The sequence below is a fragment of the Octodon degus genome, unplaced genomic scaffold (genome assembly GCF_000260255.1).
Source record: "Octodon degus isolate 3935 unplaced genomic scaffold, OctDeg1.0 scaffold00052, whole genome shotgun sequence".
NCBI classification, from domain to species: Eukaryota; Metazoa; Chordata; class Mammalia; order Rodentia; family Octodontidae; genus Octodon; species Octodon degus.
The window spans coordinates 5903750-5930026 of record NW_004524628.1 but is presented as its reverse complement, the minus strand read 5'-3'; the positions used below and the strand labels follow the sequence as shown (position 1 = coordinate 5930026).

General features: G+C 41.5%; 1 protein-coding gene and 1 pseudogene across 1 annotated transcript in view; one reads left to right on the top strand and one right to left on the bottom strand.

Moving 5' to 3' along the window:
• Positions 1 to 808: 808 nt before the first annotated feature.
• Positions 809 to 26277, bottom strand: part of Eif5b (eukaryotic translation initiation factor 5B) — a 97496-nt gene continuing 72027 nt past the window's right edge. Inside the window, exons 9-24 of the mRNA XM_023717408.1 lie at positions 24804 to 24878; positions 21407 to 21690; positions 19549 to 19656; positions 18818 to 18928; positions 15430 to 15497; positions 14240 to 14381; positions 10762 to 10893; positions 8488 to 8670; positions 8234 to 8395; positions 5843 to 5974; positions 4764 to 4895; positions 4592 to 4668; positions 4337 to 4501; positions 2875 to 3013; positions 1542 to 1703; positions 809 to 1253 (exon numbers count right to left, since the gene is read on the bottom strand). Of these exons, the coding sequence (XP_023573176.1) occupies positions 1146 to 1253; positions 1542 to 1703; positions 2875 to 3013; positions 4337 to 4501; positions 4592 to 4668; positions 4764 to 4895; positions 5843 to 5974; positions 8234 to 8395; positions 8488 to 8670; positions 10762 to 10893; positions 14240 to 14381; positions 15430 to 15497; positions 18818 to 18928; positions 19549 to 19656; positions 21407 to 21690; positions 24804 to 24878 (2180 nt within the window). The 3' untranslated portion in view covers positions 809 to 1145. The remainder of the gene's footprint in view (positions 1254 to 1541; positions 1704 to 2874; positions 3014 to 4336; positions 4502 to 4591; positions 4669 to 4763; positions 4896 to 5842; positions 5975 to 8233; positions 8396 to 8487; positions 8671 to 10761; positions 10894 to 14239; positions 14382 to 15429; positions 15498 to 18817; positions 18929 to 19548; positions 19657 to 21406; positions 21691 to 24803; positions 24879 to 26277) is intronic.
• On the top strand, positions 19089 to 19399 carry LOC101564713 (annotated as a pseudogene).

Here is a 26277-nt window from a genome sequence, read left to right as displayed (position 1 = left end):
TCCTTGAAAGGCTGAAGAGCCAGCAGGCCGCAGTGCTGCTGGCTCTCAAGTCTCTGAGAGGTCCCGGGAGGAGACTCCGCTGGTTCCAAAGCAGGGTAAAGCATCTAAGCCATCTTAGTCCTTGTCTCCAAGCATACATAAGAAACTTACAGATTTTCACATACATTTTTTCTATGATATGTAAAAGTTAAAAATATATAGTTCTTTCTTCATACTTGTGAGTACTTCAGACTTTAAATACCTGAAAGTGATGTAAACTGTTACTTTTGTCAAGTTTCTAAAACCGAGAAGAGTATGCGCTCACAAGCACCCACTTTGCTCAGGACAGTCCTAACTACCATGAAGTATCTGCAGCAGCTTAGCACAAAACCCAAGGAGTTTCCTGTTTGTTGCCACTTGTATCTTTGAGGATTGTTGTCTTTTATCCTAGAGAATTAAAAAAATCCCTCTTGTGACATGTGCAAAATAATCCTCATCCTGAGAAGCCCATGCTAAGCATGAGGAGCTACACTGACATGGAAACCTACCAGAACTTTCTGGTGTCGCAACGTCTATTTCCTTTATTGGTACTTTGGAATTGGGAGGGTTACAATGGACTCTCATGACTACAGAAGCAGTAAAAAGCAGCCAGCTATACTTTACACCATGGTTTCACACAAAGCAGATAAATATCAGAATGCCTAATTTTCTGTTTAAAAATTCCTAGGGCAAATGGCAAATGAATGCTAGAAAAACCAATGTGGAGGAATGCGCGTAGATGTGTTTCTTACATCAAAAAAGTCCCAAGAATCACAAAATCTGCAGAAGCTTGGTTAATCAAATACTGCAGGACTGATTTAATCAGTATAAAATTGAAAGAGCTTTAGATCTGTAATAAAAATCCAAATTTGGGGAAGGGCAAACTTTAAAACAGCAGCCGGGCTGGCGGGGAGGAGGGGGCAGAGGGTGGGTGGACAGGCAGCTGGGACCGGGGACGGGTAACTGACCACTGTCAAACCAGTGTAAGCTTCTTGGTTTCTCATGGAAAACGTTTTATACACCTCAGTCCATCCGTGTCCAGAGACGCCCATTCCATCCATTTGCTGTCTTCTCTTGGTGGCGGTATTACAACATACGCATTTCAATTCCTGCCCCAGGTAGAAAATTTAAATGATCTCAAACACTTTCTTTAGCTCCACGATAAGCTGCCAGTCACTCTTCTGCATTTCATCCCGGAACCAGTCTTTGAGGGCGTCGATGGACTGCCGGCTGATCTGCAATGCCCGAGGCACAAACACGGTGAACAGAATACACAAACATGGGCACAGACTGCTGAAGTGCAAGAAAGGGGACCAGGGCCACACCACCACCAAGAGGGGTGGATCGGTGTCCTGGAACTGGGTGCTGCTCTGCCTGGGGTACAGCGTCCTTGCTCAGCACGAGGTGCTGCCACAGATACGACGCAGGGTCAGCAGGGCCGGACAAGCTACTGATACCGGTACCCAAAGCAGTGCAGCTCACACTGATTGTTGCTGGACGCTTACCACTGGCAAAACACTTACCTTACTGACTAGAATGTCTGTAGCTTCAAAATGTCTCCCAAACATCTTGGGAGACTCACCAGGGATTGGTTCTATTTTGACACAAACTTCTTGTCCTTTTTTTGCAACATCTACTTGTTTGTGGTTTACTTCAATACTTGTTACTATTCCAATGTCAACAAACTGTAAAAAGAAGACAAGTACAACATATGTGGGAAATTCCTGTCCCAGTGGGCACTGCACACGTGAGCCACACAGCCCAAGAACCTTCTCTGCAGCCTCTAGGAACGGGCCTCCATGCATGGCTGAGTGAGTCCACAGCAGGACGCCCTGCACCTACAGCTACCCCACACTGCACAGGTGACTGAGGACAAGTGAGATCACTTGACATGCAGTATGCAGCCTCCTTTGTGCTCTGTGCACCCAATCATCCTCCCCCTGTAAGAAGGAAGTGAGGTTCTCAATTGGGACAGAGCTCTAAGCAATCAAAGAAGTCAGGGACCCATGGTACAGATTAAAAGATGACAAGTTCTGAGTAATGAGTGACACAGTCACGGAGTATGGAGAGTGATGGGGTCCTGGAGAAAGAGGTACAAGAAACAGTCAACAGGCAGAGCCCTGTGTGGTAGAGGAAGCCAAAGCTATACAGGAAATAACTGCCACAGATAATGTTTTAGCTCAGGCCGCCCAATGAAATAAGACAATGCCAAGTGCCATTTCCCTCGGAGGATCCAGGTCTGACACGGATCTGCTACATCCGGAAAGGCAGGGGTGTGTGACAAGGGCTCCCAGTGGCCAGACTAGGTAAATGACGTCAGGAAAACAACTGTGTATCTACAGGATGCCTCACAGGGCAGGGAAGAGGGGACAGTTCTACAGCCCCTTGGGAACTGACTCAAACACACTGCAAGTAGGTGCAAAAGTCACCAAGGATGGAGGTGGGTGGCTGAGCAGCAATATGCTCAGAGGGACTCCAATACTGGGAAAGTTTGTCTTGGTGTTTTCCCCAGGAGTCCTGGGTCAGCACCACTGCTGGTGAGATGGCCTGTGTGACCCAGAAGTCACAGGCCTGGCAAAAGTTCCTTCCTGTAACACTAGTTAACCTGTGTCTGAGAAAACAGACAGATGGGATAAACTGCACAACTGTAGGATGACACTTGGAAGCAGGGGGAACCGTTGGAAACGCGGGATGGCTCTGGGAGAGGACAAGGCGTTCGGGACGGGATCGCTCACATCCTACTGGTTCTTACGAGCGCAGACTTAGGAAGGTGGAAGACTGAACACATTTAAGCAGAATGTAAGGTGGAAAGCACTACTTGGGGCAACCCCATTTTTAAGGATGATGGTAACTTACATTCTTGCTGGGGACACACATGGGTGTCCCTTGTTTCACCTGGCCTGCTTCCACAGTCACCCCTATCACTATTGGATCTCGAGAATTGAAAACGTACTGAGGAAGGATTTTCATCTTGCAGGGAAATACTGCTATGTGCCTGAAAGGAAAAAAAGATTTTTAAGTTTGCAAAATCATACAAACATTTTTTAAAAAGAACACAAATGACCACTCAGCTTCCTGTTGGGTAAGGAGCTGGACAGAGGGGCCGTGCTGCGTGACCTGGCCAGGCTGCCTCTCCCACTTCTCCTGCCCTGGAGCTCTGCCGTGTGCCACACACAGGTGCCCTGTGCCCAAACCAAAAGGCAAGGCCAGGCTCAGGAAGACTGCCGCAGCTGCGACCTGAGGTACGTGTGGGGCAAATCCCAAAGCACGCACAGAAAGCCTTCGTTGGGGACACCACAGTTGCTCCTCACTGCGCTCCCAAGTGGTTGAGCCCAGCAGCCACGATGAGGCCAGTTCCCAGCTCCGCTTCTCCAGCACAAGCTCAAAAGGCCTTGAAGGGTCCCAGCAGGCATCCTAGGAGTGTGGGTCTGCAGGCAGCACAGCCCAACGTCACGCTCCCTATTTACTAGTCGGCACTGCTTTAAAAGTGCATTCGACACAGCCGTGCTGCCGCACTCTGCACCGAAGAACTGCGTACCACCCATGGATTCCAAAGACTCCCACCTGGCTACCACCGGCTTCTGACAACTCAACAGTGAGCTCCATCCTTCCCACAGCCTGCCGATGTCTCTACCCCATGGATCCAGGTAATTCTGAGCCCTTTGTCTATCACCATGCCCATGATACCTCTGCCGCAGCTGGCGGGGCAGCCTCCTGCACTGCTCAGCCCACGTGCGAGCTGTGTGGCTCACATCACAGCCTTACACTGTGCTGCTAATTAGAGTCTTAAGGCTGTGAGATTCTCTCCTAACTACAGCCACCTCTCACCCCCGCTGCTGCTCCCGAGTCTGCTGGTGTGCTCTCCCAGGAGGGAGTGTAAGCCTGGCCCAGGGCCCCACTGGTGGCTCCTCGAGCCCCCGTGGAAGGGTAGGGATACACGTGCTCCCAGTATCTATGGAACATATTTTCCTCCCACACATTCCATCCCTTCCCTGTCCCCTAATTTTCACACTGATTTTCTTAATTTCATGTAATCCTAGATAAATTCCAACCAGATGAAGGTCCCACGTTTACTCATTACTAATGCATTAATTAGAACCTTAGCCTGCTAAACTGAGTATTAATAAGCTGAAAGGCTGCAGAGTACTTGCCCACACTGGAAAAAAACTGCTCTAGGGCAGGGATTTGGGCCAGGACAACAGCTTCACAAGGCACCTTCTGGTACACAAACAAATGCCACACTTTTCCCTACATACACACTTTTCTAGTATTTGGTAAGTCCCAACTTCACTGCAAAGAATAAACAAAAGCAACTTACTTAAATTCTTCTTGTTTCTGTTTCTTGTAGTCTTGTCTGTATTTTGTAAAGGCATCAAATAAGTGATAAATAATTTCAGCACTAAAAATTCTAACTCCTAGACTATCCGCCATTTCTTGTGCATCCCGTTCAATTCTCACATCGAAGGCCAAGATGACTGCATATCTGAAAGGTGAGAACACATCGAGATGGCTCGGTGAGAAAGGATGCCCGAGGGGGCAGACTGGAAAGCACAGCCGCTGGGCGGGCACTTACTGAGGATCATGTTCCAGCATCACAGACGCCTTCATGACGTCTTTCTTATGCACAGGGCCGATGTTGATTCCTGCGTACTGTAAAAAGTGATTTCAGGTTTGTGTGCATCAGGTAACAGAACGGCACCACAGACCACAGCTACCCGAATATGGGGCTGGATACGGTTACTTACGGGCACTTCTGAAGTTTTCAAAAATTCAAGTAGAGCTTCCAGAGAGCCCAGTGTAGAAGCCTGGACATAGACGCCCTTTTCTTCCAGTTTGATAGCATTTAGAGTCTGCTTTAACTCATGGATCAATTCATCCTTAAAGCAAGATTCACAGGCACATCAGCACATCTCTTACTCTCAGCAGTTTGGAATTACATTTTTCATACGTACTTCTTGGCTTAGAAGGGAAAATAAGGTGTAACCTGTGCCACCGAGAGAGAAGGGACCAGGCAGCCATGTCCTGCACCTCCTCCCCTGCACCTTGTTTGCTTTCAGTGATTCTAGGGGACCTGTTCGGGGCCTTCTCCCTGAGCAGCTACCTCCTCAATTTTAAAACTCTGAGATGGTCAGACTAAACTGCCTGGGTCAGGCTCAACTCTGGATCTTCCTGTCTCCCGTGTGCACTAAACTACACATGTTACAGAATGACAAAACTACACACCTGTTTCAAATCAGTGTAAAAAATACACTGATAATCTTAATGGCTCTTTAAGCATCATTACAGTGCCTACTCAAGTCGTGGACGGGCTGCTGGGAAAATAAAGGAGGCACTGGTAACAAATGGTAATTTTTCTTCAGCTAGCTAACAGCTCAAAGTCCTCCTTGTGAGACCATGCTGGGTACTGGCCAGCTAACCACACAAACAGGTAAGGAGGCTTCAACATTCACACCAGGGCCATACATGTATCGCTGTCCCAGTGGGTTGCTGGTGTCATCTGATGGGACAGGAAAGCCTGCACTGCTGGCTGTTCAAGCCAACAGGCACATGTTAAGAATGACCATTATTTGGTATGATTCTCTTTAGCTCTGTTACATCCTACAGTTTCTATAATAAAACACGAAGAAACTCTTCTAGCTTTCCACTGCATTACATATGCCAATTCTACGACTAAAAGGACGGAATGCATTCAGACCAAGTTCCCTAAGAGGCCAGCTGAAGACAGGCTTTCCTCTCAAAGACAAGGGTGTCCACTAGATCGCCACTACTGTATGGCCCTCCTGACAAACAGAAACAGTAGCTCTGGAGAAAACAGTAAACTTACTTTGAGAACAGGAATTTCATCTTCTTTATAAGCCACCAAGAGGGGTAAACCAGCTAATGTTTTCTCCAGGTCTTTTCCGAGAATCTTTACTCCCTGCGCTGCTTCTACTTCTTTATGCTTTTCATACTGGTTCTATAGAAACAAGACGTTTTCCAATGTTTATTTGAAAAGTGAGAGCACAGAGGTGATGAAATAGCATTTTCATGACCTTGGGGATAAAAAGATTCCTTCACAGGCACTGCCACCTCACAAAATACAACAGAAAAAGCAAGTATAAGCTCTACAGAGTAAGAAAAGGTATTGAAACTTTCAAGTTAACAACAGACTAGTACTAAGTCCCCAACTTATGAACATTCAAGTTGCTAACTTTCAGATACAAACACACCTTGCATTGTGAGCACTCACAGAGGGAAACAAATCGCAAAGGCGCTCGGGCCTGACGGCGCTGGCCCAGCTGTGCTGCTGTGTGCTCACTGTGAGTCATCAGGGCTCAGTCAGCCCAGAGTGCCCAGCGCAAGAGGGAAAGCAGTGGCAAGGGGAGTGCGATGCGATGACCAGGAAACGTGAAAATAACAGACTGGGCAGAGGCAAAGACGGTAGATGTCACATTCTTAAGCCAGTAGACCACTGGCACAGTTCTAAAGAACAAGATCATGGAACATAAAGTCTGCTGTGCCAAAGAAGCCAACAAAATTTCGAAGAAGCGTGCTGCAGTGGCAGAGGAGACACAGAAACCTCTCAGTGCGAGCATGCTGGATCAGCACTGAGGCTCACTCAGCTCAATGGTTATTCAAGAAAAAGAGCGGGGCATGACAGCGTACACCTGTGATCCTAGGACTCTGGAGCCTGAGGCAGGAGGATCACAGCAAGTTTGAGGCCCACCTGAACTGAATGGCAAGACCTTGTCTCAAAAGTAAACAAGAGGGCCAGCCAAACAGCTCAGCGGATGAAAGCGTGTGCAAGCAGGCGCAGGGGCTGGGCGTTCAATCCGGCGCCACCCTGGGACATGCTGAGATGGTGATTGAGACTGGGTGTGATGGCGCACGCCTATAATCCCAGCTTTTGGGAGGCTGTAAACAAGCGGATCATTGAGTCCTAGTAGTGAGACCCTGAACACCCTGTAGACCCTTCCCTAAGATACACACACACACACAAAAAAAAAAGTAAAAATGCCAAAAGCCTGTATGAAGACTTGAAGAAAAAAAAAAAAAAAATTGGGTGAACAGGCTGCATCTTCTACCTAAGTCTCTACTACTCTGTCAGACTTACAAACAAGTCTGACCTAGAACATTCCCCTGGAATGAATTCTTTCTTCTAACATTGGGGGCTTACTGTATCATAAACATATCTGTTTATAAAAAAAAAAAAAAAAAAAAAGCAGGGAGGGCTGGAGAGACAGCTTAGCGGTATAAGTGCCTGCAGGGCAAGTGCAAGATCCTGAGTTTGATCCCCTGTAGCGCAAAAAAAAAAACGAAAAAGAAAAGATAAGAGAGAAGAGCTAAAAAACACAAATGATCACTATAATTAAATACAAACAATGAGTTAGAGATATGAGAAAGGGAAAAAAAAACAAATCTTGTAGCAAACTTCTGGTGTTAATATTTATTTTTACCTATACCAACTCTCTAAAATCATTATGTGATGCAAATGTACTAACTCAAATTTTAAGATTTTAGAAATAAGATCTAGTGAAGATATCAAATAAATGAAAACTGCACTTGGGAATGTGACTGGCTCTGCCTACAGTCATGCAGCGTGCTCATCTGGTGGGCGGGGTCTACTGAGTGTGGACTCAGCGATGCCCTCTTCCCCAAGGTGGAAGGAGAGTGTGTGAGGACAGTGTGTGCACCCGGGGCCCTGCTGGGATAGTGGGGCAGCCAACACTCCCTGCCAACAGACCAGGTAAGTAAACTGTGAGGTGTTCCCACAATGGAATATAAACCTTAAAAATTATTTTTCAAGTGAAAAGCCTGGTATAAAGGCACACATTGAGAATAAATCTATTCAGTTCATAGATGTTTTCTGATAGATTCACATTCAGTTACAGAAACTATGAAGAGAGTCTGGGTTAACTTGGAGCTTCCAGAAGGCAGTTTCTGGATGCAAACAGCAAGGTTCTGAGTCTCAATGTGGCTGCTTCCTCAACTTCTAAGAACTGTTCTATGTCTTACATACACTGCAGTATAAATGTGTTCTTTCAGCATTAAGGCAGTGTTAATAAGAAACTCATCGGCTGCGTAGAGCGCAGCACAGGAAGTGCTCGCAGGAAAAGCTTGGCTTGGCCAACAGGTATAGTCACAGAGCCCACTTAAGCACAGCCCTCCTGCATGAGGATACCCACAAGCCACCATAGCAGAGTGTGAGGGCACAAGGGCCCGCAGCGGCACTTACCTTCACTCGCAGTTCCTTCATAGGAGGAGGTAACAGCAGGCCGCGGATCTGAGTGACAATGGGCCCTTCTACTCCAGGAACGATGATGGTATCTCCTTCCTTCAAACGACCATTGATCAATATGACATCTATAGTGGTGCCCATTCCCGGGAGAGCTTTAACCTAACAGACATTGCAAAGAGAACAGAATGAACTATGACCATTAATCTCCGCATATCCTCCACCAAAAGCACACATCAGAGCGGAATCGTTACCTCCATCACTTGCGCTCGCAGCTCTTCACAGTGAGCAAGTCTCCTGCTCAACATGGTCTGAGTTAACTCAACAAGCAGGCAGATCAAGCTTCCCATGCCATCGCCAGTATGTGCAGAGGTAGGTACCAAGGACACGAAAGTGCGGGGATCTTTGTTCTCATAAAACAAAGCAGCATTCAAACCCTGGAAGCAAAGTCATTTCAACATGGCAGGATATGAAAGGAGGCAACAGGAAGAGCAACAGATGACTAAGGAAGCAAGATAAGCAAGTGGCTAACTCTTCTCAAATTCCTCAAAACAACTACAGGGCTGAGCATGTAGTCCACAGGAGCAGCACGCTTTCCCAGCAAGCCCTGGGATTGATTCCCAGCACAAAAAAATGAACAAACAAAAAAAGCTGCTGAAGAAGTGATCGTATAAGTCCCTAGTGAAGTGATTTCTACGCAGGCAGTCTGCTTCATGTGCGTAAGAAATTTACGCTGCTGTTGGAAACATCTAGCCTTTCTAGACAAGGTGCACACATATGAAGAGGGAGGGCTAACGTCACGCTTTTTGGGTAACTTTGGTGTGTGTGGAGTCTTTTTTTTTTGACACAGGACCTCGTTACGGAGCCCAGGCTGAACTCAAACTCACAGCAATCCTCTCACCTCAGTCTTTCCAGTGCTGCGATTATAGGTCTGCACCATCATGCCCAACTTCACAGGAACGGTTGCATGGTGGCAGTGAACTACTATGTGGATGTCCTGGAGAGGTGAATGCTCATGAGGGTGGCAGGGCAGCATGCAGACAGGGACTCACCTATGAGGTGAGGTCAGGCCGTAGCCACTGTTCTGTGTGTCTTAGTTCATTCTGGTGAGCACTACAGGAAAGTTTGCATCCCCAAATTTTGTTACAAGTAGTAAAGCAATCCCTGTATAAATACTCTTTACTTTGTTTTTAGGAAAAACCATGTATTGCAAAGTGATCTTTATTAAAGCCACCTCATAGGGCTACGCAGATGTGGTCCTGAACTCAGTCCCTAGAGTGAAAGGGGCAGGGCTTGCGGCGTAGTCCAAGTAGTCTCTACTTGGACTCCCAGGTCTGGAAGGTGGTTTCAGATCGTAACCACTGGGCTCTACATGAATTCTGCATAAAGTACAAGGTTCACACTCAATGGCTCCGCATCTAAGCTTTAGTGACACTGTACTGTATGATAAAAAGTACAATTAGTCAATTGTACTACTCGCCACCTTGCAAGTATCTTTTTCTTCTAAGTGATGGAAAAGATGCACCCTGGACCTGACCTTTTGGGCAGCAGTCAGCAGGGCCTGCCCTCAGGTGGCAGGGAAGAGGTGGCAAGAAGCCCAAGAAGCGGGCAGTGGTCGCACCTACAGTCTGGTGTCTTCTGCTGCACTGTGGAAATATGGGAGCAAGTCAGTGAGAACATACTTCCTCACTGACATTTTAATAGCAGCCACCTGATAACTCTACTTGTCACACTGGGCTGCATTATTCTCTTTAACTGAGCAGTCATGCAATGCAGCGTTTTAACTGTAATGCTGCCGCCGCCGATGCTTCTATCTAAAGGCCTGGGGCCACCTTTGTGTAGAGGGAAACCCCGGTTCCCAAAACAGTGAGGGTTATAATCTTTTCAAAGGGTGGCGAGTTGCTGTAGTGTATTACTGGTTATCAAAAATACTCTCACAGCTTTGGGATTTTGAATTAGTGAACATTCTTAATGTGTGGACCAGCATGATAAGACACCATATAATCTCGGACACACACACACGTTGCGCATGTACCTGAAGGATGAAAAGGCACACCCACCCAAGCTCCATGACTACGAATGCCTCTGCGCTTTGCTTTTCCTCTTCTCATTCCGAGGATGTGCATATGAACTTCTACAAAATAATTTTTCTCCCTCCCCACCAAAAGACAGAGGTTTCTTTCTAAGAGAAATTATTAAGACATTGAGATTGTGCGGGGGAAATCTGTGAAGTACTTGCTTTCTCAGATTAAGGAGGAAGCCAGACGCAGTGGTGCAGGGCCTATATTCCCAGCTAGGAAGCAGAGGAAGGATTCAGTCCAGGAATGCAGGGCCAGCTTGGACAATATAGCAAAACTCTGTGTCTCAAAACGAAGAACAAAAAGCCCCACAAAAATTAAAATAAAAAAAAGAATAAAGCAAGAAGAGCGAAAAACAGCACAAAATAAGGACTAACAAAGGCGCTGAGTGCATTACAGACGTGAGAACGCATTGAGAGGCCCATCATAAAGCAGGAAACGACTTCTGACCTGCTGTGCAAATTCCACAATGATGGCCCTTGCTCGCTCCTCAAATTCATCTTTTGTATTCTTTTTCTGCTTCTTTAAAGTAGCAGCCACATCAGAATCAGGACTCTTTTTCCAATCATACAACCTATCAATCTGGAAAAGGATTTGTGTAAGGATCATTTCCAAAAACTCTTTAACATCCAAGAATTTAAAGTAAATGGCCACAGAAAATTTCTAATGCATATTCCACATAGAAGAGTATGAATTACTCAGATATTGTATCATATCAAAAACCTAAATACACTGTAAAACTGCACTCTTAAATGTCAGCTTTTGGGGATCCATAAGAGGCTGCCATCTATCTACACAACAGGAGATCCTGTAATTATCCCATGTCCATTAATATGTGTTGTCTAAATTACAAAAGACTCTTGTAATGCAGTAGACAGGAACGAGGATTAATTGCATGATGTACCAACATTAGGAAAACTACTTATCAAAAGACTTGAAAGTGAAAAAAATTATTTCCTATTTTTGAACTGCTCATTTTGTTCTATTCCTCAAATTTGGCTTAAATTTGTTTTATTAATCATAGAATATTTCCTCCCACTTTTGAACAACAATGAGAAATATTTGAGGTGATAAAATATACTAGTCACTTTGACTATAAATTATACTATAAAATATACTAGTCACAAACTTTGAAAAGAAAAAAAAATATACTAGTCACTTTAATTTTGACTATAAATTTTCAGTACACGTACTGAGACCCATGAACTAAGGCCGATAAACATGAACAACTATATCAGTAAAAACATTTTTCCTAAAAAGTAGGAAAGGGCACAGGGAATTTGTAGGTACCATGCCTAAGACCTTAGCAAAAGAAAATTACTTGACAGCCAGCAAACTCAAACCAAGAAACTGCACATTCTGGGAGTGAGAATGTAAAGATGCAGATTAATCTGAATGCTATTACTAAGAAAAGAAATGAGTAAGAAGAAACAAAATTTTTTTTTAAAAAAAAGCCTAAAATGACAAAGGTGATGAAATTAGCATATGGTGTCCTTAAAGAAAAAAAAATCTAAAACAAAGGAAAAACTTGAAATTTATAGAGACACAATGAAATATTCACTGGATGAGCTTCAAAAATTGTATCTGTAAATATGCAAATTTTATTTACAAACAAAGGAATACAAAGCATAATAGGATTTAAAGATAAGACTAGTAAAAGTTCACATTGTAAACCAGCCTAGGGCAATCAATAAAATACAAAGAAATAGTTAATACTCCACTAACGGCAATAAATGAAGTACTCAAAAGTATGCAATTAAATGCCGCAAAGGGCAGGAAAATAAGAAAGTTCATTTGAAACAATTAAAAAGAATAGTAAGGTGGTACAATTAAATCTAACTACTATCTATATGCTGGTAACAGATACAATAAATGTAAATGGTTTAGATAAGAGTGACCACCCCCAAACCAAAAACAGATCAAATATACACTGTGTACAAGAAATGCATTTTAAACATAAAGAAATAAAGATGAAGGGCTGGCCAGATAGCTCAGTGAACTAAAGCACCTGCCTCGGCAGAGCGCAGCAGCCGGGGTGGGATCCCCAGCCTGCTGTGCCAGCCCCGCCCCCAGGGACCCCTGAGAGGGTGACTGAGCCTGGGCGTGATGGCACTCGCCTGTAATCCCGGCGCTTGGGAGGCTGAAAACAGGAGAATCACTACGAGTCCAATCTATGTAGTGAAACCCTGTAGACCTTGTAGACCCTCTCCTAAATATATTAAAAATAAATAAAAATAAAAAGAAATAAAGATTAGAAAAAGTAAAAGGATAACATGCCAACATTATTGGTAAGAAAGCTGTATTAGCTTTTATAAAATTGAAGTATATAAGCAAAAAGGGGCATGATAAAAATACACATGTGATAAAAAAATATGGTTAATTTTAAAAATGTGGTAAGAGATACACTGTCATTAATTACCCTCAAGAGAGTCCCCCTCAGTTAAAATGCAAGTGTGTTATGCCCTCACTTTTGCACTTTAGCAAATAGCTCTCCAAGTCCTCTGGTATGTCTTCAGTTGTTCAGCTGTGACTACCTTCATGTCCTCGTGTGATTTGTGTTTACCCTTCAAGTTCATTTTGACTTTGGGGAGAGCACTGGATTGGTTAAGCAAGACAGATAAGCATGCGCTGTAAGATGATAAGCCTGCTTTTCCATTTGGTGTCTCTCAGCAGTAGCATTTGCCAACTTTGTGAAGAGTTTCATGTCTTCATAAAGACATGACAGAGGACATTCAGAACTGCTTCAGAGAGTGTCAAGAATGATGGGATGCATGTGCTTGAAGCAATGAGGAGTACTTTGAGGGTCTGGAGAGGAAGCAAAGTGACTACTAAGGAGCACGCAGCCATCTCCTGGGCGACACTCTGAGCAGTTATGTGTAAGTCATTAGCACGCGCTAAACCACACTTCTCACGGAGTGCATTTTCTCTTGTCAATGAGAAGAGGGGGTGGGGGTGCACCCTAAAAGTGAGTGAGTGTGTGGTGCTTCGTGACCACCATAAGGCAGGCAGCTCTGCTCCTTGCTACGGTTCAGATCACGCAACCAAGAGACCAGGGATAGAAATCACTAAAACTGAGTCCAAGTAACTGTTTCCTCCTTAGAAGCTGGTTGCCTCATGTACTTTGTCACTGCAATGAAAAGCTATCACAGAAAGGGTGTTCAAGAAAAGTGTGGGTGGGAGAAATAAAAGGTATAAAAAGGGAACAGAAGATGAGAGAGGGGAACAAAGTTAAGTTCTTATTGTAAAGTTCTTATGGAGGGGGCCTGGCCATAGCTCAGTTCTTTAAGTGGCTGCTTCCACAAAGCTGTCAGCCTCAGATTGCCTCAGTTCGATTCCCACAACAGTCAAGCCAGCCAAACCACGCCTGAGGGCATTCAGAGAAAAAAAAAAAAAGTTCTTATGGAAATGCCACAGGAGTTTGGAGTGAAGCAACATACTTTTACTAGCATACTGTGATTTAACAAAACCAGAACTTTTCTAGGAATACTCATCTCTATCACCTACAAGTGAACTCCACTCAAAATCCACCATAAACCTGCCTGCCTCTGTGACCCTCTGTGCCACCACATGGTCCACCCAGTCATCTCTATGTGGAATCAGCCATTTGCCTTTCAAGCTTCCTTGTGTCCCTTCAATTTATATCCAAGTTCTGCCAAACTGCTTCTACATATACTTCTAAAATCCACTCTACTCTGTCAAAACACCAACATGTAACAAATTTAGTTTGGGATCTGACTGCTAACTGTAGGATAGGTAACATCTCACTGTAACACAAAGCGAGTGTCTGGAGGAGCTGAGCAGGACCAGTTAACTCAATATGCAGGAAAACTAAAAAAAAAAAAAGAAAAACCAGAAACAAAACATACTTATTTTTATTATCAAAATAATTAAGCTTTTTCTGCAATTAATTTTTTTGAGGAAGACTTACCTTATTGAGTGCAACAATGAAGGGACATTTTTTAGATTTGAGAAGGTTGATAGATTCAATTGTCTGGGGCTCCAAACCATGCATAATATCAACTACTAAAATGGCAATATCACAGAGAGAGCTTCCTCTGTTTCTAAGGTTACTGTTGGAAAGAGAAAAAGTACAAGTGTTTCTATAAAAAGAAAATCTTAAATCATTGTTGTTAATTTAAATTTCTAAAATGTAAGTGAAAGAACAAATAAGTCACCCTCTGGTATCTGTAATGGACTGAGCTCAGGACCCCACAAGGATGCCAAAATCAATGGTGCTTAAGTCCCTCTCATAAAATGCTGTCATGTCTGCAGAGAACCTACTCAGAGCCTCCTGAATTCTTTGTATCATCTCTAGATTAATTACAGAGGCTAAGTATCCCTACTCTAAAACTCTAAACTCAAAAACTTCTACACTGCCAACATGATGCTCAAAACAACTGTGATTTAACAAAACCAGAACTTTGAAACATTTGGAGCTCCAGATTTTTGATCAAGGGAAGGATATTCAACCGTAAAGTCCATGCAAATACTCCAACTCCAAGATCAGAAACACTTTTGCTCCAAAACAGTTAGAAAAGGGGTAATCATTCTTTAATGCCTGTATATTATAAATGCAAATGCTGTAGAGCTGTCACATTGTATTATTTATAGAATAGCAAAAAAAAAAAATTCTGTACATATTCAGCACAAATGCAACTTTTCAATTATATTTTATCCACAGTTGTTTGAATTCACAGATATGGAATCAGTGGATAAGGAAGACTAATTGTATTTATATTATATACCATTTATACATTAGATTGTTCAAGTACCATTAACCCTTACTTGACAAACACTCATCTGACACACAGAACTGACATCTGTTAAAATGACTTAGTTCTAAAAATTGCTCTAATAATTCTGCCAATTCTACTAATCTAGTTTTCTGGTCAAGATAACAATATAACATCCCCCTTGAAAGAGATGGGCTATGTATGGATCAGGCTTTGCTCCAATTTCCTCATTAACACAGGGCTCCAAGCCAAGCACTCCCCAATCAGCGATGCAAAGAAGAAAAACTACAGTTACCAGGACCTCAGATCAAACGACTATGCAGAGGTCAGTGATTGTACTGAACTTACAGACTTAATGGGCTTTAAGCACTGGCCTTCGTCTTACCTGAAAGACTCGTGTCCAGGAGTATCAATAATCAGCATTCCTGGAATTCGTACATTCTCTCTATCAAACTAGAAAGAGTGGGGAAAACACAAGGTGTAAGGAAATTAAAGCAATGAAAGCTTCTTTAGAAAATAATCCATCTGGCATGAAAGCTGACAAAAAAATTACTAATTCCTTTCCAAATAGTGGTTTTAAAAGTCAGGGAGTCAACTAGCAAAGTGCAATAGTTAATATTTTCATTAATATCAAAAGATATTTTGCAGGCTGGGGAGACAGCTCAGGGTCTGAGTGCCTGTCTCGTAAGTGCAAGGACTCCAGTTCAATTCCCAGTACCGCACGCCGAGCCAGCTACCAAAACCAGGCGTGATGATGCATGCCTGTAATCCCACTACTGGGGAGGCTGAGACAGGAGGATCACCACCGAGTCCAAGCTATGTAGTAAGACCCTGTCTTACTACAAATAAATAGATTTTTGAAAAAAAAGATATTCTGCAGAAAAAAAAGAAAATAGCACCCTCACTAAATCATAAAACTGTGGCATTATCTACGTTTGAGCATATTAAGTGTGATAAACATTTATTTTTAATACAAAGCTGATATAAGAAGCTGTCCTCAGTACATGAAAAATGTGTCAGATCCAATTTTAAAGTAAGAAAATTAGCCCACTGATCAAAAATGTTAAAAAATAAATACATATGTTCTTTATTAAAATAATGTTATAATGGGCTGGTGAGATGGCTCAGTGGTCTAAAGCACCTACTTAGAACAAGCTTAGGCAAAGCACAGGGACCGCGGTTCAATCCCCCAGCACCACATGCCAGCCAGCCCCGCCCCCTGGTGGGCTGAGCTGGCCCACACACACACATATAAATAAATAAATAAATAAAATTTAAAAAAAAATAATAATGTTATAAGCCCCTTTTCTGGTGTGAAACACTTAAAATGAATGAAAACATTACAATACATACTCTTTTTAGCCTAAAAAGTAATCCATACCAAGCAATAAAGTTCACACACTCTTTGCACTATGCTTTGCTATACTTTTTCCTAATCTTCAAATGATTTTTCAAAATTTTACCTCCAGATATACATCTAAGTGATTCAAACATTATGTTTTAAATCTGCATTCTGATGGGCATAAGCCAGCACTCACTGAGCATTATAACTGTTTCACTCTAGCAGGTTGAATATTATCATGTAAAGGTAACACTAAGAACTTGCCTTACTACAGGCCTAATCATCTTTCTCTTTAACTATGTTTTATTTTCTTTTTAACATTTATTGTGTGTGTGTGTGTGTGTGTGTGTGTGTGTGTGTGTGTGTGGCCAGCTCAGCCCAACAGGGGGCACGGCTGGCTGGCATGTGGTGCTGGGGGATTGAACCGCGGTCCCTGTGCTTTGCCAAGCTTGTTCCAAGTAGGTGCTTTAGACCACTGAGCCATCTCTCCAGCCCTTTAACTATGTTTTAAAATAACACAAAATATTAAGTTTTAGCAACTGCCTAATAAGCTGTTAAGAACTCCCCAATGACTGATACACAGAAATACTATTTAAAATATTTCAATTAGAAATGTAAAAACCTGTAATTTTTTAAATTCGTAAAGATTTAAAACTGGTTATTGCAACAGAGCACCAGAAAACTGAAAACTGGCACAGACTAACCAACACCAAAATGTACAGTGACTACACCTTAGAAGCCACGAATCTGCTTACAGTTAAACTTCATTATACTGGAGGAAACTTAACATTTAAGAGCAGGAAAATGTGAAACGATTTTACACATGGCCAAGTGACATTGTAGTATCAAGGCCACAAAGTACTTGATATTCAAATACTCAAGCAATATTATTCCCATAATCTTTTCTTAGGAATCTGCTAGAAAGTGAGCTTCATAAAATCCAATCTCAAACAAAGTGTCACAAATTTTTTCACATGTACAAGAAAGACTCAATCAGGAATAAAGTGAGACTCTCACATGTAACACAGGCTGTTTTTATCGTTTTCACCATCTCTGTGATCATGGAACTGGGGAATCATTTACAGGAGCTAATTCCAGGTCTGAAGCAGTTCTAATTAAGGAGCTGGGACATCCTACTATACCAGATAGCTCTGATGCAAATAAAAACTAGAACTACCAGAACTGTACCAAAGTGACCCAGGAACCAAAGTGTGGGCAAAGCTGGGATTATCACAGTGCAACAGTAACAAAAACAGCTTGAGACAGTAAGTATGGTTAACTCCATGGATCTGTAACAGAAAACAAACTGGTCAAGTACTCAAGCAATATTGAGTTGATCTTCATGTTTGAAGAGTCTCTTTACTCTTTCTTGTCTTTTTCTTCTTTTTCCTTCCCCCCTTCTTTTTTTCTATGTTCCATGTTTTGTAACTTGTTCGGGGTATCTAATTTTTAAACATTAACTATAACACACTAAAATGTAAAGCTTATGGGATCATTCCTTGATCCCATAAGCCTTTCTAGGAATCGGCTCTCTAGAGTTGCAAAGCTGGTACACAAAAGGTAAAGGATGAGGTATTAATTCTGCCTTTTTTGTACATAACACTGAATAATCAAACAGTAAGTTAGGTATAAATTTCTCTATCAAAGTAAAGGATGGATGACAGAACTGGAATATCAACACTTTGAACTCCAAATACATTAAAAAAAGACAGTACTCTAAAATTACCTATGGCAGGAAAAGTGGGTTCTGCATGACAAGGGCCAGCTGGGAAACTTCTGAGGTTAACTATAGAGGCTCTACTTCCTGGGGCTTTGCCAGATAGCTCAGCTGTTTAAAGTGCCACTTGGGTAAATGCAGGCAGGCACATAGGACCGCGGTTCAATTCCCAGCTCCAGAAGCTGTAGCAGACCTGCCCTTAAGGCACCCAGAAGTCACACACACAAAAAACCTCTACTTCCTAATAGAGTGACTTCAACAGTATAATACAATGAATGATCCAGTAAGCTTTACATTTTAGTGTGTTATAGTTAATGTTTAAAAATGAGATACCCTGAACAAGTTAGAAAACATGGAAGCCGGAAAAAAAGAAAGAGAGAGAGAGAGATGTGGAGAGAGAGAGAGAGAGAGAGAGAGAGAGAGGGGGGGGGGGGGGGCGCGCGGGAGAAAAGGACAAGAGGAAAGAGACTCTTCAAACATGAAGATCAACAGTATCAATGTTAACGCACAGAGGGAACTGATTAGCGGTCGCCTCTGGCACAGTGGGAAAGAAGTGAGATTTTTTTTTTTGAAAGATATAAAACAAAATAGGGCAAAAATATTCAGATGTTAATTCTGAATGGTAAATATATGGGTCTCATCTAATCATCACTTCTTTTAACAATGTTTGAAATATTTCACATTTTAATCTGTGACAGATTAAATGTAACTTACATGTTTGATCATCTTAGTCTGCTCATTAATAGCTTCAAGAGGAACATTTGTGGCCCCGATTTGCTGCGTGATACCACCGGCTTCACCATCTTGGACATGTGTATGACGAAGCTATGAGAAAATGGCAAATCTGGATCGGTATTTTGAAATAGAAAAAAATAAAAGCAAAAGCATTTCAAAAAAAAAAGCTATTTATTGCAAAGAGAATTGCCCACAGTATGGTATGGGTTTTTAAAGACCTTTAAAAGCACCATTCAGTGCAGGCGGTACGATGGCGGACAAAGAGAAAAAGAAGAAAGACAGCGTCTTGGACCTGTCCAAGTACACTGAGAAGATGATCCGGGTGAAGTTCCAGGGGGTTGCCAAACCAGTGGAATCCTGAAAGGCTTTGACCCACTGCTCAACCTCATGCTAGACGGGACCATCGAGTACATGCAAGACCCGGACGACCAGTACAAGCTGACGGAGGACACGTGGCAGCTGGGGCCAGTGGTGTGCCGCAGCACGTCGGTGGTGCTCATGTGCCCGCAGGACGGCATGAAGGCCATCCCCAACCCCTTCATCCAGCAGCAGGATGCCTAGCAGCACCCCGACCCCTGCCCTTTTGTATAGGTTGAATTTCTGTTTTCTTAATAAAACTGCAAACCCAGAAATAAATAAATAGTAATAAATAAATGCGCCATTCATTTTCTTTCGAAGTTATTTCAATGCAGACAATATTTTCTTCTTACCTTATCTAGAATTTTTGTCTTCCCTGTGTCCACATGGCCTAATACACAAATAATAGGAGCTCTTAGCTTTTCTGTATTTACAGTTTTACTATGTTCAAGTCGCCGTTTCTAGATTTGAAAAGAAAAAAATCACAGAGCTAAGTAGTGAGTGGGTGAGGGGAAAGAGTCAAAGTGATTAAGACATCATATACATGTCCCACGCCCCCAAAGCAAGAGCTTGTGTACTGCAAACATATAAGAAGTTAAGTAGTATTTCAAATCCTATCACTGTCTCTTTCATATTTTCCTTGCATGAGAATGACACAGGCTGCATCCAAGTTCTTTACAATCCAATTCTCTTCATAGCACATCTGGATAAGGAGACACCTGTTGGAACAGATTTCAGAGCAGCCGTGCTGTGACCAGGAACGCTGTGAAATATCATCTGCAATGTTTTCACCACTTCTGCATACAGCTGATTTACTGGAATGTAATAAACAGTGAGGGCTTGTCTCAAAGTAAAAAGTAAGAAGGGACTAGAGTAAAGGACCTAGGTTCAACCACCAGTACCACAAAACAAAGACCCAAAGTAAAACTTCCTCCATTATCCCACTCCATAGATCTGTTAAGAGTTCTGTGTATGATCAAGTTTTTAAAAATGTCTGACAATAATTTTTAATTTATTCTTTTGTCTTTCATGAAATAATACTACTATGGGCCTCTTACTACAAACATGAGCTCTGTTGAGAAATAATTTATATACCAAGACCAGCCTTTTCTAAGTATACAACACTATGATATTTTATACATTTACAGAGATGTGTGACCATTACTACTAGCAACATTAGAATATTTCCCTCAACTCAAAAGACTCCTTGTCCCCATTCCCAGCCCAGGCAACTATTTTTTTTTTTTTTTTTTAACATTTATTTAGTGTGTGTGTGTGGCCAGCTCATCCCACCAGGGGGTGCAGCTGGCTGGCATGTGGTGCTGGGGGATCGAACCGCGGTCCCTGTACTTTGCCAAGCTTGTTCCAAGTAGGTGCTTTAGACCACTGAGCCATCTCTCCAGCCCAACAGGCAACTATTAATCTATTTTGTTTCTACCAATTTGTCTTCTTAGAAATGCCATACAAAATCAAGCATACAGTATGTGGTCTTCTGTGTTTTGGCTTCTCTACCTCAACCTGTTTTTGAGGCTCATTTGTGTAACAAATGTCACCATGTTGTTTCTTTTATGACCAAGTGGCATTTTCTTGAATAAATACATGGACTGAGCATTCCTAATCTGAAACCCTCAAGTAAAGTCCAAAGCTTTCTGAGTACCAGTCTGACGCCCCTGAGACCTTGCTCATGGATGCAAGTGCTCTACACTGACTTATATCCCCAGCCCAAAGTTCTTTTGTTTTCATGAGACAGTCCTCACTATGTTGCTCAGGCTGGTTTTCACCTCATGGTGATCCTGCTGCCTCAGTCTCCTGAGTGGTTGGGACTACACAGCACACGTTACCTTGTCCCACCTTGAGAATGTGTTTTTTAAAATGGTGCTCAAGGGGCTGGAGAGATGGCTCAGTGGTCTAAAGCACCTACTTGGAACAAGCTTGGCAAGGCATCAGGGACCGCGGTTCAATCCCCCAGCACCACATGCCGGCCAGCCCCGCCCCCTGGTGGGCTGAGCTGGCCACACACACACACACACACACACACACACCACACACTCTCTCTCTCTCTCTCTCTCAAATAAATAAAAAATTTTAAAAAAAAGTTGTTAAAAAAAAAAATAAATAAAATGGTGCTCAAAGCCTTTATTTGTAAAGTGTAGTCCTAATGATCACAGAGGAGTGTGGAAGAAAGAGGAAAGAGAAAGCAAACACGAATACCTCGATTCTCCGTTTTGCTTTGTCGTAAGCCCGCTCTTCTTTCGTTCGATCATCATCAGAGTCATACTCAGAGTCTGAGCTTATTTCTTTGCTTTGCTTTGTATCTGTTTTCCCTGAATCTTTCTCATCCGACATCTTCTCATCATCTTCATCCTCTTCACTGGCTTCACTCTCTCCTTCCTCTTCTTCCTCTTCCTCACTCTCCTCTTCTTCCTCTTCCTCTTCTTCCTCCTCCTCCTCCTCTTCAGGGTTTTCTTTTACTTCTATATGAACTGTGTTGCCTTCTTCAGGAGGCAAACAGATTTTAAATCAAATGAATTAACATTATAGATTGCAATTAAGGTAACAGACCTTAAAATACAATACTACTGACACGTATTAAGTTAGGAACATTATATTTTCACACATCATAAATAAAAGGTATCTGTCTACATGCTACAATAAAGACTGTTATATAACAGTAAAAACTTCAGGTAGTAATCCATACTAAAGTTGGTAACAGAAAAGCATCAGGAAGACAGATGCGAAGGGAGAAAACAAACACAGGAAGCTGAGTCCAACGCTTAGCTCGCCTTCCCCGTAGAGATGCTGCTCATTGTGGAGGCAGCAGCTGAAAAGCTGGAAGGCAGCGCGGGGAGCACAGTCCTACCAAGGGCCAGAGGGGAAAGAAGTACATGGGCTACACCCTGAGGTGGGGTACCATGCTGATGCACTGCACTGAGGAGGAAGAAGAGTAAGAAAGAAAGAACTTCCCTGTTACTCCAGCCCACCCTTCAGAGCCTCTAAACTGTAAAGTTAGAACAGATGGCTCCCTATTGCCATTTTACTGAAGATTCCTGGCATAAGTAAAGGTTTTCCTAATCCAAAAATCTCAGTCTGAAACTTTTAATTCCATTTCATAAAATTTTTTATTTCACATACCAAAGTATTAGACACTGCATAAAATAACCTTTAGGGTATACGTATAATGTATATTTAAAATATTAATGGATTTCATCTTTGAGGTGGGTCCCATCCCCAAGTGCCTCAAGTAATACAAATATTCCCAAATCTAAATCCAAAATCCAAATCATTTCTGATGTTACATATTTCAAACAAGAAGTATTCTACCTAAGGGTATAAATCTGCTCTAAAGATCTATAATACTTTGTTTCAAGTTATTTCTCTACTTTTACAAGTAAAATAACAGTATAACACATAAAAGTAACAACATATATGACAGGAAAATTTACATGAAAATATCAGTATATAAGACAACCAGAATTTCTGTACATTGAAGTTAGGAAACTAAAATTCTAAAATGACTATTTCTAACTTTCACAGAATGGCATTAAAAACCAACAACTGAAAAGACAGAAAAGAAAAAAAAAGAGAAATAACAAAACAACTAAATGAAAAACACCAACATATTTCACTATATCAAATGAAATAGGTTACAAATATTCTAAGTAAAAGATAAATACTGACAAACTACAGTTGCTACGGTTTGAATGTGGTATCCTCTCAACCTCACAATTGAGGTTAAGACACGGTCCCCACTGTGGCATTATTATTATTTTCTTCTTTTTTTTTTTTGGCGGAACCGAGGACTGAACTCAGGCCTTTGCACTTGCCAGGGAAGCGCTTATTCCACTGAGCCATCTCCCCGGCCCCTATGTGGCATTATTAATAGGTGAGGTCTTCTGAGAAGTGACCAACAGAAGTCTCAGAATGGGCCAACCCCTAGTGCTCCCTTCTTTCCAGTATATGAGAACAGAGTGCTCATCCCTCTGGGAACACAAGGAAAGGAAAGGTCCTAGATGCAGAGCACAGCTCTCACCGACACCAACGGGAGTGCCCAGATCCTGGACTCCCTGCCTGCACAGCTGTAAGAAACTGCTGTTGCTAGACATTACCCAACATGCAGTATTTTGTTATAGCAACATAAATGGACTGAGGTCATGCTATTTAAGGATACAAAAAAAATAAAGATAGAAAAGTCACATAATCATCTGGGATAGCTGTATGAGTGTCAGATACAGAAGACTTTTAAGGAACAAGCATTTCTGAAAAAAGTAGCAATGTTTATCAGAAAGGTCTACCACTGTGTTCACCTAACAGCATCAAAATACGTGAAACAAAAATTAACAGAATTCAGGGATAAGCTGTCTACAATCACAGTGGGAGAGTTGTATAACACAATGGTCCAAGTAACAGAAGAAAATAACACAAGAGAGAAAAAAAGTTCAGAGCAGTGTGAAAAACTTGAAATTAAATATAGAAAAGCAAAGCAACTAAGCTAGTGAAGACTATCAGCGCTTTTAATCATATATGAAGCACAACCATTTGCTACATTATAAACCAGAGAACATATTTCAAAGGATTAGAATCATGTATGTTTTCCGATCACCCACTTTTGTACATTAAGAAATATACTGGATAAACCATAGGTAGTAGTACGTCAAAATGAAAATTAGACAATACCGACTATGAGAATGTGAAGAAAGCCAGGCTGAAAGAAAACAGCTGTGAAAATAAGGGCAGTGTAGGGGACGGGAGGCAAAAAGTAAATAACCAAATACTGCTCTCAAGAGGATAAAAAATCATAGGAAATTAAACTAAAGAAATAGATTTTCATAATAAAGTATGACAATAAAACATCTCTTATTTGTAGTAAAGAGGAACTGTACCATTCATCTTTTTATTACATTTTAAGTTAACAGGCTTCAGTAGGTTAGCTTTAATAACATCCCTATTCCAAACATCAATCCAGAAAAATACATTTTAAAGGCCTACGTAAAATGCTCAAGTGACCTGAAAACCCATTTATTTGGATTTAGGAACCATGGCAACTGAGAGAGCAAGATTGGCCCCAATCCCCAGGAAACTCATCTGTCTTTCAGGATTGAGGGACTGACTACCTTGAACATGTGTGTTCCTAATTACAAGAGGTGCTCACAGTGGTGGCCATGAGCTTCCAGATATTTATTAGTATGGCGAGGCACTGCTTGGGTCACCCTCAGATTACTTCCCATGTATTTTCAGTTTCTTCTCTAATGGTCAACAGTTTAGTGAGTTTTCTATGATATATGACAGCCTCTAAAGCCTCCTATGTGAGGGTTACACTATCTGTAGAAAAAAATCGTACTATTTTTATTTTCTTAAAATGTATATACATGTTGGTGACATATTTTTTCAATATATTCATAAAAACTTGTTTTTATTTTAACTTTTCCTTTGTAATCTTTGCCTATTTATAATGCAAATAAAATGTATGTGTCTGAAAAAAAAAAAAAGAAAATGTGTGTTCCTAATAACCATGTGTCTGAAAAAAAATTGTCAGCATGGCACACAGCCCAGGTAGTGCAGAGACAACCACCTCCACATGGACGTCGATGTCTTTGTATGAGTTACTCACCTTTTTCTCTGTCCTCATCACTGGCCATGGCTTCCCAATCATCCAATCCGCCATCCTCACTTTCTTCTTCTTCTTCTGTAAAGCAAGGTTCTCATTTCAGACACAGAAATCATTTAGAAATATAAAGTTGCTTTAAGAAAAAGGTGAAAAATTATGCTGATATAAAAAGTATTTTGATTATGCATGCAACTTTGTTATTTTTTAAATGTCTTTTCAATACATCTAGCATGTTACAGCTTACTATTACTAAATGTTTTACCATCTCCTACTATACATTCAATATATCATATATCATGATTTCATACTTGAAGATAAAAGAGTAGAATCCAGACACTGAAATGTTCCTTTAGGTCTTGGAAAAAGCGTATGAGTACATTCAGTTCTTGAACACAAATTAATAAAAGTTCATATTTATCTTCTTTTCCAATCTTCAAATCACTTCATACACAGAATTTACTACTTCTTCTGCCTTAAACTTTCTCACCTAGTCAAATATTAAATTCCAAAGTTGGATATAAAACTACTATTGTGATCCCAGTCTAAAGTAACAACAAAATGCCATGTTTTGTAATCCTCAAGTAGGCAGAAAGCTAAGACTTATTATAATTTGAACATTAAAGATTTTAGGGTTAGGAATGTAGCTGAGTGGCATAGAGCCTGCCTGGCAAGCTCAAGGTCCTGAGTTTGATTCCTAGTACAAAAAAAAAAAAAAAAAAAAAAGATTTTAATACGCTTTTACCAATAATGGCTTTTTACTGAAATTCAACCAGGCAAAACCATTAATACAACAGTTATGAGGGTGTTTGCTTCTCTATGACAATTATTTACCAATAATTTTGAATAAGTAACTTTAAGAAGAAAATGAGACTCAAAAACATACACCCAAGCACTATTCCTAATTAGCAGTTCTTTCTGGTGTTATGACCTATACAAATGGACTACTACAAAGAATATAAACCCGAATTTTGCTAATTTCGCCATAAAGACCAAGCTGAGGTCTAGCCCAGTGAAAAGACCATACTCACTTAGGAGAGGCAAAGGAAGGAAAGAAACTATCATCATCTACCTATGCATCAATCTTGACAGTCTTTAAGGCTGTTTCTCAGGCCTGATCCTGTCTTTAAACACTGGAGAGTCTCTTTTAAAAAATATACATCTAGCAAGCCCTGCTTCTCTTATTAGTCTTCTGAATTTTAACATTTAACTTGAAAAGAAAAAAAGCCAGACTTTCTACAACACCTCCCCCACTGAATAAGTTATTTGAAGCTTCTTACTAATTTAACAAATGGAAGCTGGCTTCCATAGAAGTTTCAAAATGCACATTATGGCCGGGCATGGTGACACACACCTGTTAATTCCAGCAGGTGTGACAGAAGGATGACAACAAGTTTGAGATTAGCCTGGGCTAATAATCAGTTCCAGGCCAGCCTGCACTACAAAGCATGATCCTGTCTCAGGAAAAACTATAATATAT